At 35.2% G+C, this 16516-nt stretch overlaps 1 protein-coding gene across 1 annotated transcript in view; it reads right to left on the bottom strand.

Moving 5' to 3' along the window:
* POU6F2 (POU class 6 homeobox 2) overlaps positions 1-16516 on the bottom strand; it is a 417852-nt gene that overhangs the window by 240442 nt on the left and 160894 nt on the right. The window contains exon 3 of the mRNA XM_032234653.1: positions 15442-15670. Coding sequence (XP_032090544.1) covers positions 15442-15670 — 229 coding nt within the window. The remainder of the gene's footprint in view (positions 1-15441; positions 15671-16516) is intronic.

Here is a 16516-nt window from a genome sequence, read left to right as displayed (position 1 = left end):
GTGACTCATTTAATACACCATATTATCTATCTATCTATCTATCTATCTATCTATCTATCTATCTATCTATCTATCTATCTATCTATCTATCTATTATTTTGGATTTCCTTTCTATCTTGCAGTTGACAGTTAAGGAACACAGAATGTATGATCAATATCTGTATGTTTTTTAGATAAAGTCTCATATTTTAAACTTGATTTTGCTTGTGTTCCAACTCTGACAATTTATTCACCCAGTTTTATTCCACTTATCCATTAGGCTTTAAATTCTACCTATGTTTATTTGAAATATGTAAGCAAGGCTACGTGTAGCAAAAAGTGATTTTCATGTTTTATTCAATATTTCTTCATTTTGAAACTTTAAAATAGGTGGAAAAGTGGAAATTCAAGGAAGTACCATTTTTTGATTCTCTATATGTGTGCACTGTTTGGATTAAAATGTACATTTCATCAAAAAGAGGAAACATTGTTTATTTATAATCCCAGACCTATTATTATTTTTAGACTGATCTCAAACATTTTATGCTACAGCATAATCCTGAACGACAGAGAGAGCTGTAATTTAAATACATCGTTATTGGTATCTTTTTAAAGACAAGTACTGATGAACGGATGTATTTTGAATGTATTTTTGTTGGGTTTATAAGCATTCCTTTGAGTCAAGTTTATCTTTTCTCAACTGGGGAGTCTGATTAGATAAGTCATCTCTAAAGCAGATATATATTTTTCTAAAACTATAGGAAGAGCATAGCATAAACTTTATATTAGCTAGTATAGCTTTAATAAAGTTTGCACATGTATTTTATTGTGTCAACATTCCACAAATGTTAATAGGATTCATGCATAATTCCTAAGCTTTCTAAGTGCCTAAGCACATATTGTTCCTCAGCATACGTTCTTGGTTCTTAAACTACAGTCTTCCTGTTTAAGTCTGTATTTGATGGACAATTGCTAGGAAAATCTGTTTAAAAGTTTAAATTAATGCTTACAATAAATTTTCTTAGAATAGAGAATAATTATTTTTATATTATCAAAATAATATACAACCTATTCCCAAGACCTATAAGTGACTTAGGAATGTTAAATATTATACAACATCTTGATAAAAGAAATAAGTTAAGAAATCTAATTTGAGAGGTCCAGTTGTATTAAATTAATTCTATGAGCTTCTGATATTTTTTTTCCTGAGACGTACCCTTTAATATCGATCCTGATGGGTAGTATATAAATTTCTAAGAATTGCATTATACAGCATAGAGTTCAGCTTTTCAAAGAAAAATGTCAAACAGTTATGTGATGTAATAAAGCACCATCCCATAAGCTTTAGTAGACTTTGAATCTCTAATTAAATATGTCACGGTCTGGAATATCATAGCAATTCAGTAAGGTGAAGCCTTACTAAAGATAGAGTACAAATGTTTAAATAAATAAAATATTTTGTTCAATAGAGAGAAGAATATTGACACTTAATATCATTGATAATTAAATGTAAGTATTTTTAAACTTCTGAACATATACAGACAAAAGGGTGTGTATCATGTCTTGATGGATAAAACGTAAAAACATTTTTTTGTGGCAGACTTCATCCTATGCAACAGTTCTCATCCCAAGATTTGGCTGGAACTTGTCATGACACATTTTCAGAAGGTTTTCAAAGCAGATGTTTTGTTTTTTGTATGACTTTGTATCATTATTATAAAAATTCAACTTAGTAGCAGCGTTTGACTATTTTTAATTGCTTTAAAATTAATATTTTGGGTATTTATTTTTATTGCAATCTACTGCAAGTTGAGTATGATACTGAGAATATAATGTAATCAATTAAACTTCTTCAAGTTCATTGTAGTTTCTTAGAGCAAATTTACCTTTTAACATTTCATTTCATTTCCTTATCTAATACTCTAAACTTGCCATTTAAGACTTATGTCATATAGTGTTATCAAAATATTTTAGTGGGAAAACATACTATTTTAAATTAAAATATAATAATCTTCCTATAGCTTTTATATATGATATTAATGTGGTATAGAGACCAAACTATTGAGATAGGAGAAGGGAAGGATGACCAAACTATTGAGATAGGAGAAGGGAAGGATGCAATTCAAATCAAGCTATTGAAGTTCACTAAGGATTCTCTCTTTCAACCTGTATTGAGATCTTATTCAAGAAGGGTTTATATACTGCTTTGAGATCCTGAGCAAATAATAGGATACAGGATATTAAATGTATGTATATATTTATATGTGTAAGTATATAAAATTGAAGTAAAGTAATGTTGTTAGATTAAATCTTTTTATTTTTCTGGTCCAAATTCTAAATTCTAAATGTTTGAATAAATCTGTATTGGGCTATTTTTAGCTATTAACTTTATATATATTATATGTTTACTTACGGTATATAATTAAATGCATGAAAAATGATGCAGTATTTAGTTATATCCATAAAAATCCATATCAGAAAAATTACTGAGTAACATATTGAGTTCAAACCAGGAAAATGCCTTTTAGGCAGTGACGTGTGATGACTGGTGAGGCACTGACACAAATTTTTTTAGACTTGTGGACTTCAACTCCCAGAATTTCACAGCCAGGCAGCCTCAGTTCCGATTTAAAGCGACAGCATTTGTTTTTCTCCTTTGCGAAATAAATTTCCTTCTTTCTTTTTCTTTTTCTTCTCCCTTCCCCTCCTTCCTCCCTCTCTGTCTCCCTTCCCCCCTCAAACACACACACACACACACACACACAAAGTTGGATTGGAGGGAGTCAGGGAGACTACAGGAGGCAGGAAGCCAGTCAAAGAGCCATACTGGAGCACACACACTTTCCCCCAGCTCCGGAAGGAACCAGTCCAGCTTCACTGATTACAGGTTTGAAAAGACAACATGGCTCTGCCTGCAATCAAACTACACTTGGGGAGGGAGAGCATTTCCCTCCAGCCTTTGCCCAAAGCCCCGCACCAGGAGGATGAAGTTTGAATACCTCCCCCTCCCTCCAACCCACACGTAGCTTTTCCAGCTGTTTCAGAGAGGATTTCAACTCTGCTCTTGCCTGTCATCATGAAAAGGAAAAAAATGTAAAAGGAAAAAGGCAAGAGCTGAGGTCAGACTGAGCTAGTTGCTGCCAGAGTCACAGTGGATGACTCTGCTTAACTGTTTTAAAAAGCCTCTAAAAAGCACCCTCTACAGGAGGAGGCAGGAAAATGACATGCCTCATCTACGTCAGGAATTTTTAGGCTTTTAACCCTTGCTTAACTCTGCTCGAATGATCATAAAATGCCTAAAGTTAAACTAGATGAGGAACGTCGTTCTCCTGCCTTTTCCTGTAGAGGGCGCATTTTAGAGGCTTTTTTTAAAACAGTTAAGCACTAAGCAGAGTCATCCCCGGTGACTCTGGCAGCAACTGTCTCAGCCTGACCTCACCTCTTGCCTTTTTCCTTTTACATTTTTTTTCTTTTCATAATGACAGTGGTGAGGCTCTGCCTCCCCTGCTTCCCCTGACTGCACGTCACGGCTTTTAGGTATACTGTCAGAAAGCAGCCATATACTTAGTGTTACATATATTGATGGCAGCAAGAATTACATGCTAAATATTGGAAAAATGTGAACACCCTATTGGATGATGCTATAATTAGGAAAACTTGGGATTGTGCTGAAATGGATAGATTAACCTTAAAAATTAAAGATAAAGAAGACTCAAAATATTATAGGACATGGAATACATTTTATGAATGGATAGAGACAAAAGGTAGAAATGAGAGGGAAGTTTATGAATGTCAATAATTGTTAGTTTGGAAAACAAAGAAGTATAAAACTATGGATATAATATGGAAAAATTATAAATAATCTAATGTAAGAAGAAATTTAGTTAAAGGTCTCTTTGTTTTCTTTTTCTTTTGGTTATATTACTGTAATTACTGTTAATATAGTATTTTACAGTTATTAGCTTGTATATTAAGATTTACTATTGTTTTTTCTTTGGCTTTGCTTTATTTGTAATTGTTATCATGATATGGCACTCTCTTTTCAATTAAAAAAAAGAAACATTACTGAGTAACCTATTATTAACCATTGTCATTATTATTCCTGTTCCTGTTTGATAATACTAGTACATGCAAAAGTACATGAAAATAAACTATTCCTTTAAGTAAAATATCATTTTGATTATTACTGACGTTGGTGCTCATTAAAAAACAATTTTTCTGTAGGGCCTGAAAGCTACTTCATGTAAATGGACAGTAAATATAAATGAATAGGACTGCATAACGTTAGTTAAAAAGAGGATTTCGAGGGAAGAACTCTGGGTTTTAGATCAGTAAGCCATTGTGGTAGAACTTGTTTTATTATTTTCTCTTTTTATGTATCAAGTCTAAATTTTAAATTAAACTTACAAAAAGAACGAAAGCGTCTCATACAGCTTTTAGGTATCTTTTCTCATTAGAATTGCATAAGCTTTATCAATTGCATTAAATTTATTGTGCTTTGCTTATTTATAAAGAGGCCAATTATATGGATAAATATCAGTCTGAAGATTATAACACTCATCTTTCAGTTCCTATTTCTCATAATAATAAATGCATTACATTAATTCACATAGACATAAGCATAAAACAAATACGTTTTCAGGAAAAAATACATTTTTCTTCTAGCACTGTGCATTTATCTAATGGCAAAAGATATCTGATTCCTACTGACTTCAGGAACCAAAGATACATAAATATATTGGTGTCATAAAACATTTCAGTTTTGGAATATTTAAACTTTTAGATAATAGAAAATTTCTCCTAAAACTTACTACTTTAGAAGTAGAAATATCACTTAAGCTGTTTTATACCTCCAGTAATGCCTTGGGACGTGGTGGTTTAGTGGCTAAGACATTGAGCTTGTTGATCAGAAAGGTCAGCAGTTCAAATCCCTAGCACCACGTAATGGAGTGAACTCCCATTACTTGTCCCAGCTTCTGCCAACCTAGCAGTACGAAAGCATGTAAAAATGCAAGTAGAAAAATAGGGACCATCTTTGATGGGAAGGTAACAGCATTCTGTGTGCCTTCAGTGTTTAGTCATGCCGGCCACATGACCATGGCGACGTCTTTGAACAGCACTGGCTCTTCAGCTTTGAAACAGAGATGAGCACCCCATATGTAAGAGAGGAACCTTTACCTTTACCTTTAATGCCTCAAAATTTGCTGGCTTAGGTCTGACATAACATAGTTCAAATATCTTAATCATGTCAAATGATTATCAATTTCTTTTCCCCCTTCAATCGATCAATTAAACCAGAGAATAAGTATGCAGATGCTATATGGAAATCTTTCCATATCTTATATATCTGCCATAATAGTGAGACCCAATCTTGTGTAGTAGTTAAGGTGCTGGTCTAGAAACTAGGAGACTATGACTTCCAATAGGCATGTAAGCTGGGTGGGCAACTTTGGGCCAATCACCTTCTCTCGACTCAGCCCACCTAACAGGGTTGTTTTGTTGGAAAAATAGAAGAAAGGAAGAATATTAGGTATGTTCACTGCCTTGATTTACTTATAAAATAACAAGGGCAGGATAAAAATCTAAAAAATAAAATAAAATAGTAGTGGCTTGATGGTTGATGTGCAGCTTCTTAATATCCTATTTTCTAGTGCAAAACTAGTTTTATTTGGCAGGAATATAAATAATTTAGCATGGGAGAAAAACTGAAAAGCCCATTTCCATGGAGACAGCAAAACTGTACATGTGTGAATCCCCACAATGAGCTGTAACCTGTGCCCTATACGTATAATGCTTAAATAGACCTTGTTTATGGTGACATTTAGAATATATTACTCTATGATTTATGAAGAATCTAGTCTTTGTTTCTTTGATATATTTCAGGTAAGATGCAGATTTAATGGTACCATCTTCCTTTCTGATCTGGACAATGGATGGCAATAAAAGTGAATATGTTCACTTTGTCCCTATAATTTAAAAAAGATGTGATTTGGAAGGAGGTCACAGAGTTGTAGACTTACTGCTACTGTGACAGGTGGAGAGATTCTCTGCCATTAATGGGACCAGGAGCTCTTTTATAACACATTAAAAAAAAGAATAGAATAGAACAGAACAGAACAGAATCTTGAACAGACATTGGAGGTCTTCTAGTCAAGCCCCCTGCTCAAGCTGGAGAACCTATGTCATTTCAGATAAGTGACTATCTTCTTAAAAGCCTCCAATGATGGAGTGCTCATGATTTTTGAAACCAAGCTGTTCCACTGGTTAATTGTCCTCACTGTTAGGAGGTTTCTCCTTACAAAGAGAGAAGGTTGCTTCTTGTCCTCCCCTTGGTGCTTTAGAGAATAATTTGATCCCCTCTTCTTTGGTAAAGAGGCAGCCCCTCAAATACTAGAATATTGTTATCATGTCACTCCTTATTCTTCTTTTCTTTAGACAAGCCAGACCCAAAACCTACAGCTATTCTTTGTATGGTTTAGTCTCCAGGTCTTTGATCATCTTAGTTGCTCTTCTCTTAACGTTTTCCAAAGTCTCAGCATTTTTTTTTTGTAGTATGGTAATCAAAATTGGTTGCAGTAGTATTCCAGGTATGTTCTTACTAAGGTTCTGTAAAGCGACACTAATACTTCATGTGATCTTGATTATATGCCTCTGTTTATGCAACCCAGGATTGTATTAGCTTTTTTGGCTGCTGCTACAGGCTGCTGGCTCATATTCAAGTAATCATCCACTAGGATTCCAAGATCCCTCTCGCAGTTACTGTTTTTGAGCTAGGTCTCACCTAATCTGTACTTATACATTTGATTTTTCTTGCCTAAATGTAAAGCTTTGCTTTTCTCCACATTAAATTTCATTTTGTTGGATAGGGCCCATTGTTCAAGTTTGTCAAAATCTTTTTGGATCCTGAGTTTGTTTTCTGGAGTGTTGGCTATTCCTGCTATTCCAGTTTAGTATCATCTGCAAATTTGATGAGTTCCCCTTCTATTCCCTCATCTAAGTCATTTATAAAGATATTGAAGAGTACTGGGCCTAAGACAGAGCCTTGTGGTACCCCACTCTTCTCTCGATGTGGACTTCATGCGGACTACATTAAGGACTACTCATTATGTATGGTTTGTCAACTAGCTACAAATCCATCTGGTGGTGATGTTGTCTATTCCACATTTTTCTTGCTTACCAAGAAGGAGATTGTGGTTAAATTGTACTTTGTCAAATGCCTTACTGAAATCTAAGTATACTATGCCCACAACATTTTGCTGCTCAACTAATTTAGTCTCTTTATGAAAAATTGAAATTAAATAAGATTGGTTTGGCATGATCTGTTTTTAACAAACCCATGCTGGCTACTAGGGTTATCAGTGCATGTAACACAGATGTTTGTGCGGGTAAGATTATCACTCCCGCTGTCAAGCAAAACCAAGCATTTAATAGTGAGTGCCATGCCATGTGCATGAATCATACAAGTGGCAAGAAAAAAGGGGCAGTCAGGCATAACACAGGTTATGTAGACAGTAAACACTGGGTCAATCAAAATGGACTCAAATGTCTATACACCAATGCACAAAGTATGAGGAATAAACAGGGTGAATTAGAAATTCAAGTAAAAGAGGGCAGATACGATATTGTTGCCATTACAGAAACTTGGTGGGATGAAACCGACAATGGAACATACAGCTAGAAGGATTTAAATTATTTAAAAGAAATAGACAAAATAAAAGAGGAGGTGGAGTTGCACTATATATAAGAAATAATTACCTCTCTACAGAAATAGAGCATAACAATGATGAGAACTATCTTGAATGCATTTGGGTCAATATTAAAGGTGGGGGGGGGACGAATGACATTGCCATAGGTCTATACTACAGGACACCCAACCAAGCAGAGGAAGTAGATGAACTTTTTGCCAGTCAGCTAACTAAGGTATGTAGGAAGCACACCACAATAGTAGTGGGAGATTTTAACTACCCTGACATCAACTGGAAAACAAACTCTGCACCAAGTGGAAGATCCAACAGGTTCCTATCAAACCTAGCAGACAACTTTGTTTCCCAAAAAGTAGAGAAGGGAACAAGGGGATCAGCCATATTGGACTTAATTCTCACTAACCAAGAGGAAATGGTAGAAGGTGTTGAAGCCACAGGAACCCTGGGGGCAAGTGACCATGCAATATTGAAATTCAACATTATAATTCAACACAAGTAGTAGAACAAAGTGAAACTAGAGTCTTGGACTTTAAGAGAGCTAATTTCAATAAACTTAGAGAGAGCTTGGGAAAAATTCCATGGATGAGAATCCTCAAGGGGGAAACAACTCAAGAAGCTTGGGAAATTTTGAAAAATGAGCATCAAAATTTTGATCACATGACCATGAGGATGCTGCAACGGTCGCTAAGTGTGAAAATGGTCGCTAAGTGTGAAAAATGGTCATCAGTCACTTTTCTCAATGCCATTGTAACTTTGGTCACTAACCCCATTATACCACCTTTCTTGCCACAGTTCTTAAGTGAATAACTGCAGCTGATAAGTTAGTAACATAAGTGAATCTGGTTTCCCCATTTGACTTTGTCAAAAGATCACAAAAGGCGATTACATGACCCCAGGACACTGAAACCATCATAAATACGAATCTGTTGCCAAACATCAAAATTTTGATCGCGTGACCATGAGGATGCTGCAACGGTCGCTAAGTGTGAAAATGGTCGCTAAGTGTGAAAAATGGTCATCAGTCACTTTTTTCAATGCCATTGTAACTTTGGTCACTAAAATTATACCACCTTTCTTGCCACAGTTCTTAAGTGAATAACTGCAGCTGGTATTTTGTATTTTGGATAGAATCTTTTTTTAAATAGTCTATCAAAAACAGCACCACAAAAATCAGAGTAGGAACACAAGTTGAAATAGGGAAGAAAATGGTAAGTAAGCATCTGTTTACCCTAGACAAGTTCAAATCACCAGGACCGGATGGATTACACCCCAGGGTTCTAAAGGAACTGGCAGACGAGATCTCAGAACCACTGAACTATATCTTTCAGCGATCCTAGAGCACTGGGGAACTGCCAGAGGACTGGAAAAGAGTTGATGTGGTTCCCATCTTCAGAAAAGGGGGGAAAAAACCAGATCCATGAAATTATAGACCTATCAGCCTGACCTTAATACTAGGAAAGATTCTGGAAAAGATAATTAAGCAGTGAATTAGTGAACACCTAGAAGCAAACAAAGTAATAGCCAAAAGCCAACATGGGTTTGTCAAAAACAGGTCATGCCAGACTAATCTTATTGCATTCTTTGATAATGTGACAAAATTGTGACCAGAGGAATGCCGTCAATATAGTTTACTTGGACTTCAATGTGACAAAATTGTGACCAGAGGAATGCCGTCAATATAGTTTACTTGGACTTCAATAAGGTGTTTGATAAGGTACACCATAACCTACTACTAGATAAAGTATAAGAATGTGGGTTAGGCAGCATCGCCACCAGATGGATTCATAACTGGCTGACCAACCACACTCAACGTGTAGTCCTCAATGGAACTGCATCTTCATGGAGGGAAGTATGCAGAGGAGTACCTCAAGGCTCTGTTTTGGGCTCAGTACTCTTCAACATCTTCATCAATGATTTGGATGAGGGAATAAATGGGGAACTCATCAAATTTGCAGATGACACCAAGCTGGCTGGAATAGCCAACACACCAGAAGATAAGCTAAAGATGCAGAAGGATCTTGACAAACTTGAACATTGGGCACTAATAAAATGAAATTCAATGGTGAAAAGAGTAACAAAAATGAAATGCAGAGGTACAGTATAGGTGGTACCTTGCTCAACAGTTGTAACTGTGAAAGGCATCTTGGAGTCTTAGTGGACAACCATTTAAATATGATTCAGCAGTGTGCAGCAGCTGCCAAAATGCCAACACAGTTCTAGGCTCTCAAATTGAGAGAGAGTTTATTTGAGTGAAGTGAAGAAACAAACACACGCACACGCACACACACTCACACAAATTACTTACAATAAAAAATTACTTACAAATTACATTAATTTTGAACTCCTCCCCCTTCCTCCGACCCACATACCTTTTCCAGCTGTTTCACAATCACAGAGGATTTGAACTCTGCTCTTGTCTGCCATGTTGAAAATGTAAAAAATGTAAAAAGGAAAAGGCAAGAGCTGCTGAGGTCAGGCTGGGTTAGCTGCTGCCAGAGCCTCCAATGGATGACTCTCCTTAACTGTTTAAAAAAAGCCTCTAAAAAAGTCCCCTCTATAGGAGGAGGTGAGAGAACCATGTGCCTCATCCACATAAGGAATTTTTTGGCTTTTAACCCTTGCTTAACTCTGCTCAAGTGATCATAAAGAGAGACTAAATGAGGCAGGTGGTTCTCTCGCCTCCTGCTGCAGAGGGCACTTTTTAAGAGGCTTTTTTAAACAGTTAAGCACTAAGCAGAGTCATCCACTGTGACTCTGGCAGCAACTACCTCAGCCTTTTTCCTTTTTTTTTTCTTTTCTTTTCATGATGACAGTGGTGAGGCCCTGCCTCCCCTGCCTCCCCTGACTGCATGTCCCTGCATTCTAGGAAATTTATCTTTACTGCATGGAGAATGTTTACCTGTACTTAAGGATATTTTTAGTAAAATTACAATTTGGAGAAATCAGAAACCACAACTCCTTTTTTTAGTACATAGAGTAACTATTGTGGCCATTCTAAATTCAACTGGAAATACGGCAGTGTTTTTATCTTCCAGGATAAAAACCATGCTTCAAAACATGTTCCCAGAAGAAAAACAGAACAAAAGCTATGGAAAATGGGGGAATATCTTTTGGAATCAGTTGGTGAGAAACAGGGACTTACTACTGGGTCTGAGAGATTGTTGACCTTCTAAAATTAGTGTTGCCAAAGTTTTTTGATTATTTCCATATGTAACTCAAGTATATCTTGCCTTCCTATTCTAGTGAGTACTGAAGAAATGATAGTAGATAATCTGCCTTCCTCAATTATTCTCCATTTGTAATTAAATGATCCCTCCACCCAAACATAACACAAACTTCACTTCCTTATTAGGTATAGTAGATGAAAAGATTTTTAAAGACTGCTCCATTTTTATTTCCCCCATCAACCAAAGTAGGCATGCAGAGGCCCAGTGTCTTATTATTACATTTGTTTTCATTGTGTAAAGTGTTCATGCTTCTTGACTGAAACATATTCCAGCACTTTGAGAATATTTTGTCATATTCCTGCTTTCTCATTCCCTTGATAAAAAGAGATATTGCAACATTCTAGAAAAAAGTATAAGATCATATTGTATATTGTAGAGTCAATGTAATTTGTAGAAAAATTCTTATTATTACTATAAATATATTGCAAATGGTTTCCAATTATGAATATTTCCATTAATTGTATTTGACATTTATTCCATGGATTCTTTAAATTACCATGTAACAGGCTGAACAAATCTTATTTATTTTATTGTTAATAATAGTAATATGGGCCTCCCCTGCAACACTTCCCTAAATGAAAATTGCTCAGAAGTACCATTTGGCTCCAAATACTATTTTTTCCCAGCCAAAATGTTGCACAGAAGCTAGGCAAAGAATCCAATTTAGTAAAGTAGAATGAATGAAAATATATATCATCTTATGTTTATTTATAATATAATACCTGCAGTAAATACAAACTGGAACATGAAGGAATCAAGAGTTGTGCTTTTAAAATGCCTATGACCTTATTAAGATTTCATCACCCACCTACACTAAAAAGCCTCTTCCTTCCATTTTATTTCATCATAACTCTTTTCCTCCATTCTTTTTTTTAATCTGCAGTTCCCTACTTTACATGCACTCTCAAATTTTAAACAAGCAAAATTTGTGCATTAGTATGTCCTTTTCATTTATGATTTATGAATGACAGGTTCTTCTGTGCAGCATAATGGTACGATGGTACGAGAGGAAGACATTATTTTAAACATTAAGGTAAAAACCATTTCCAACTATGATAAGAAAGGTCTATTGACATTAAAGTTTAAAATCTGCCCAAGGTAGAGGTGAGCCACTGAGCTAACAGGTGAGGGCATCATGCATGCAATTGGTAGATAGTTCAGCACATTAGTTGTCTTCCTTTCTCAATCTTTGGCAACTGTTTAGTTTTGGTGCATCAAACAATCCATCATATTATCAAAGCAACTGCAGTTTAATTACTTAAAAACTATTTAGAATGCTAGTCAGTTTCACTTAATGAAAGTCCCATTTGATTTGTGAGAAAATTTTGCCTGTCTTTATGTCAGCAAAATATGCAAATAGAAAAAAATATAAAATGGAAAGTTTTAAGGTGGATCTAATTCTTTCACACATGCTTCAATGTTTTTCCATTACATATTGTTCTAGATTGTGTTTTGGAATACATAGCTATAGAGTATGCATTAGGAAATAGAAAATATGAAGTTGAATGATAACTGAAAATGTTTCAAATTGAATCTTATGTGCTGTATTATAGTATAGATTGGTAATTCCTGTTCTTATTTCCTCAGTGGTAAAAAGAATATGCAAAGAAAGATGACTAAGGAAAAAAGTTTCCTCTTAATGACTTCTATGCCAAAAATAATAAAATAATTAACAACTGTTTTTTTCTTTATAGCACTCATTTTTTAAATACTTAATTTTTACATTTCAATGATGCATCATTTTATAAGGACTTGTTATAGCAGTTTTATATTGCTACTGTAATATCTATTATCTGTCTATTGTATTTATAAGCAGTTCAACTCAGGATACACAATTGAAAACAGAATATCTAAAAGGTAGAAAAACAAGGAGGCAGTAAACTGATATGTAGGAAGTATGAGAGTAAAAAATTCCTCCAAGGCTTATATTTTTAACCCAGTCAGAATTGATTGGCCCATTTCAAAGATAGAGGGATCGTATTCAATATATTCAAGAGAATACTATTTGTAATAAAAATGAAGAAAACAAGAGAAGGAAGAGAAAGCGAAAGGAAAAGAATGAACACAAGAAATTTATTTGACATAAAACATGTTTGTTGCAGCTTCTAAACAAGGCTTTATTTTTTTCAATGCAAGAAACCTTGCATTGAAAAGAGAAAGGCAAACTGATTTGAAGAAAAGAGGTAAAATCCAGAATTTGGATTGGATTTCAAATCCAGAGTTTCAATCTCTGCATAAGAAATGTTCTATGCAGATTATCTCCCACAGTATCCTGGATGGTTACTAATTTTAACTGAGGAATTCTTATCACATTTGGTTTCATTATGTTACTGTCACTATCCTCAATATTTAACCCAACATTGTTTCCAGGAATAGCTTACAGATATTGATGGGAGCCCATAGACAGGAGAACATGGAGATGTGCCTTCCCATTATCTCTATCTTTTGAAACATTTCAATAACAAATGGTTCTTTGTTGCAAGTATCTTCTATGTTTCTTAATTCTATTTAAAATTCTGCTATGTAAGATTACTTATATACATTATATAATAATTCATTATAATTATAGAAATTAATTGTATATTATTCCTATTTTATCAGTCCTCAATCAATTTCAGTGGAAGGCTAATGAAATCTTAAGTGTCACTGGATGACCCATTGATGGTCCTAACTGCAGCTATTACATCGTTTATTGGTATAATGACAGAAAAGCGACTGGGGATTGCTTTTCTAACAAAAATATTTTGATCTAAACTCTGCCTGTACCTTACACAACAGTTATAATAAGCATTACCATTTTATACATTTTAACAGACTCTTATTCTCCAATTCAAGACAGATAATTTCTTGCATTATTAGCATATGACAGAAGCATTATGGGTTTAAAAATAGAGTATAAATGCATATGTGAGCCACACACGTACTTGAGAGACCACCTCCTGCCAATTACCTCCCTACGACCAATTAGATCCCACAGATTAGGCCTCCTCCGAATACCATCCGCTAGCCAATGTCGACTGTCGACCCCTCGGGGGAGGGCCTTCTCTGTGGCTGCTCCGGCCCTCTGGAACGATCTCCCCGTGGAGATTCGGACCCTCACCACCCTTCAGGCTTTCTGCAAAGCTATCAAGACCTGGCTGTTCCGGCAGGCCTGGGGCTGATGAGTTCCCAGCCTCACTTGAATTGTTGCGACTGTTGCGTTGTTTTTAATCTGTTTTTTGTATTTGTTTTTGTCTTTGTTTGTTGTTGTATTCCCCCCCCCACCTTGTTTGTTAGCTGCCCTGAGTCCCTCGGGAATAGGGCGGCATACAAGTGTAATAAACATTGAACACATAACATTGGATCATCCCTGAATATTCCTGCTGTATGTTATATTGCTTCGTTAAGTGTAATATGCATTAGGAAAAGAAATTTGCATGTCTCAATTAACCATTCATAGTGCCTTGATACCAATATTGTATTATATTTATTAACTATTCAAAAATTTGCACAATTTCCTCGCATCATCATCTGATTATAAAATAAATTTGTAAAAAAATAACATTATTCCACAGATTAATACAGTATCTCTTTAATCTACCGTGAATGTTTTCACCAATGTCAGCCTTCCTAGGTGTGCCTCCAGTTGCAACTACCGGAGTCTATATCTACAACAATGGTATATTTGACCCTAACCCTAACCTCAACATCGGGTTGAGAAGCCTGTATTATTACAAGTATTATACATGTTTTTTCAATTAATGAAACCATGGATAGAAGAAAATACAAAGAAGGAATCAGGAAACTGAAAGTAATTGCAATTTTCTTTGTAATGACCCTTGTTATGAAATATTGTCTCTCTTTGCTATAAGTCCATAAACAAATTGAAGGGTTTCCCCCCCCCCCCAAAATATACTTCAGATTTGAGACTAGCTATAAACCTAGCTTGTTGGCAAAACTATAAAATTATAGCTATAGGCAAATAGCATAATGATGTTGGCGGTCTAGAAGGAGAAAGGAAATTTGGCAAGGGCATATCATCCATAGGAAATAGAGTTGCTGCCCAATGGGCAAAAAATCTGACAAAAGCTTATTCCTGGCTTAGTTTTTGCATGACACATTTCTTGAATCCACACAATGAAATATTAAACTTTCCTAATAAAATAAAAAGCATTTGTAAGAAAGCCTGACTGTGGATATTTCTCCACAAGTAGACAAGGAAATCTACTGAGAACTTCCACAGGTTAGCACATTATATAGCACATGCTTTTTTCAAACTAGATTTCATATTTCTATAATTCTGGCTATTTCAGTCATTGCCAAAGATGACAAAGGTTGAAGTTCATAAATAAATATATACACAAGAACCAAATGAGGCAAGAATTTTACCATCCAAGCTTTTAAAAGTATAAATTATGTCAAAGAGACAACTATCAAGGAACAAGCATGTGAATCTGCATCAAGGAATGTAACTTTTCAAAATATGGTTTTGGATTTACAGATGTTGTTATGTGCTAATAAATCAATACGATGAAGATTCAATAACTTTTTACCTTGTAGATTTTGCAGTGGCAATGTCATGATGCCTCCTGCTGCAGCTGCTGCTACAAGCCCTTGGATGTTGGTGAGGTTAGCAGTAGGTAAAGTCAGGACAAGACCTTGCTGACCACCCAATTGTCCAGCCATGTTGAAAGGAATCAGAATAGGTTGATTCAGTGCTGGAGGGGCTCCTGGCATCACTCCAGCTACAGCTGAGGCTAACTGTTGAGCTGTCAACAATGGCTGCAACAAAACATAGTAATCACAGATTATCATATAACAAAATAGACATATAGCAAGTGGGAAACAATTATTTCACTGGAGCCACAGATTCTTCCAATGCATCTAATCTTGTGACTCATTTAAGATACCCTGTCCAAAGATGAGACATAATATTAAACTAATCAATATTTTTAAAAGTGTAACTGTTTCAGAAATTGTCCCCAATTAACCAGGCTGGTTATCAAGACTGCTGAAATGAAAAGAAGCATCTTAAAGGGATAAATTCTATTTATTATCTTTAAAAAATTAAATATACTTCTTGAAAAATTATGCAACTTGGTGTAAATATAACTGATAAAACATAATTTAAAAGTTTAAAATGTATAAAAATATAAATTAGTATTTAATTATGTTGCCACCTTAGTTGGAGCCATGGTGGCACAGTAGTTAGAAAGCAGTATTGCAGGATAATTCTGCTTACTGTCAGGAATTCAATCCTGACCGGCTCAAGTTAGACTCAGCCCCCCATCCATCCAAGGTCTGTAAAATGAAGACTGACTCTATAAACCACTTAGAAAGAGCTGTAAAGTACTGTGAAGTGTATATTAGTCTAAATGCTATTGCAATTGCTATTAAATTCAGCAATGTTTATAGGAGCACCCATTATTCTTCCAAACAATCAGATTTATACATACTGTATATTTATGTGTAGTTATGTTCGGGCTAGCTGGATGCAAGGACAGCAATTGTACCTAAGAGTTTAAAGAGAATCTGTCTTTTTAGAGACAGAATTAAGTGCAAAAATTGGAAACTTTAAAACACATTCTTCACTTTCTGGGGTGTTTCATCAATTCCAATCGATAAATC

The sequence above is a fragment of the Thamnophis elegans genome, chromosome Z (genome assembly GCF_009769535.1).
Source record: "Thamnophis elegans isolate rThaEle1 chromosome Z, rThaEle1.pri, whole genome shotgun sequence".
Taxonomy (NCBI): Eukaryota; Metazoa; Chordata; class Lepidosauria; order Squamata; family Colubridae; genus Thamnophis; species Thamnophis elegans.
Note: the sequence above shows the minus strand (reverse complement) of the source record. Positions and strands in the feature narration are given on the sequence as shown.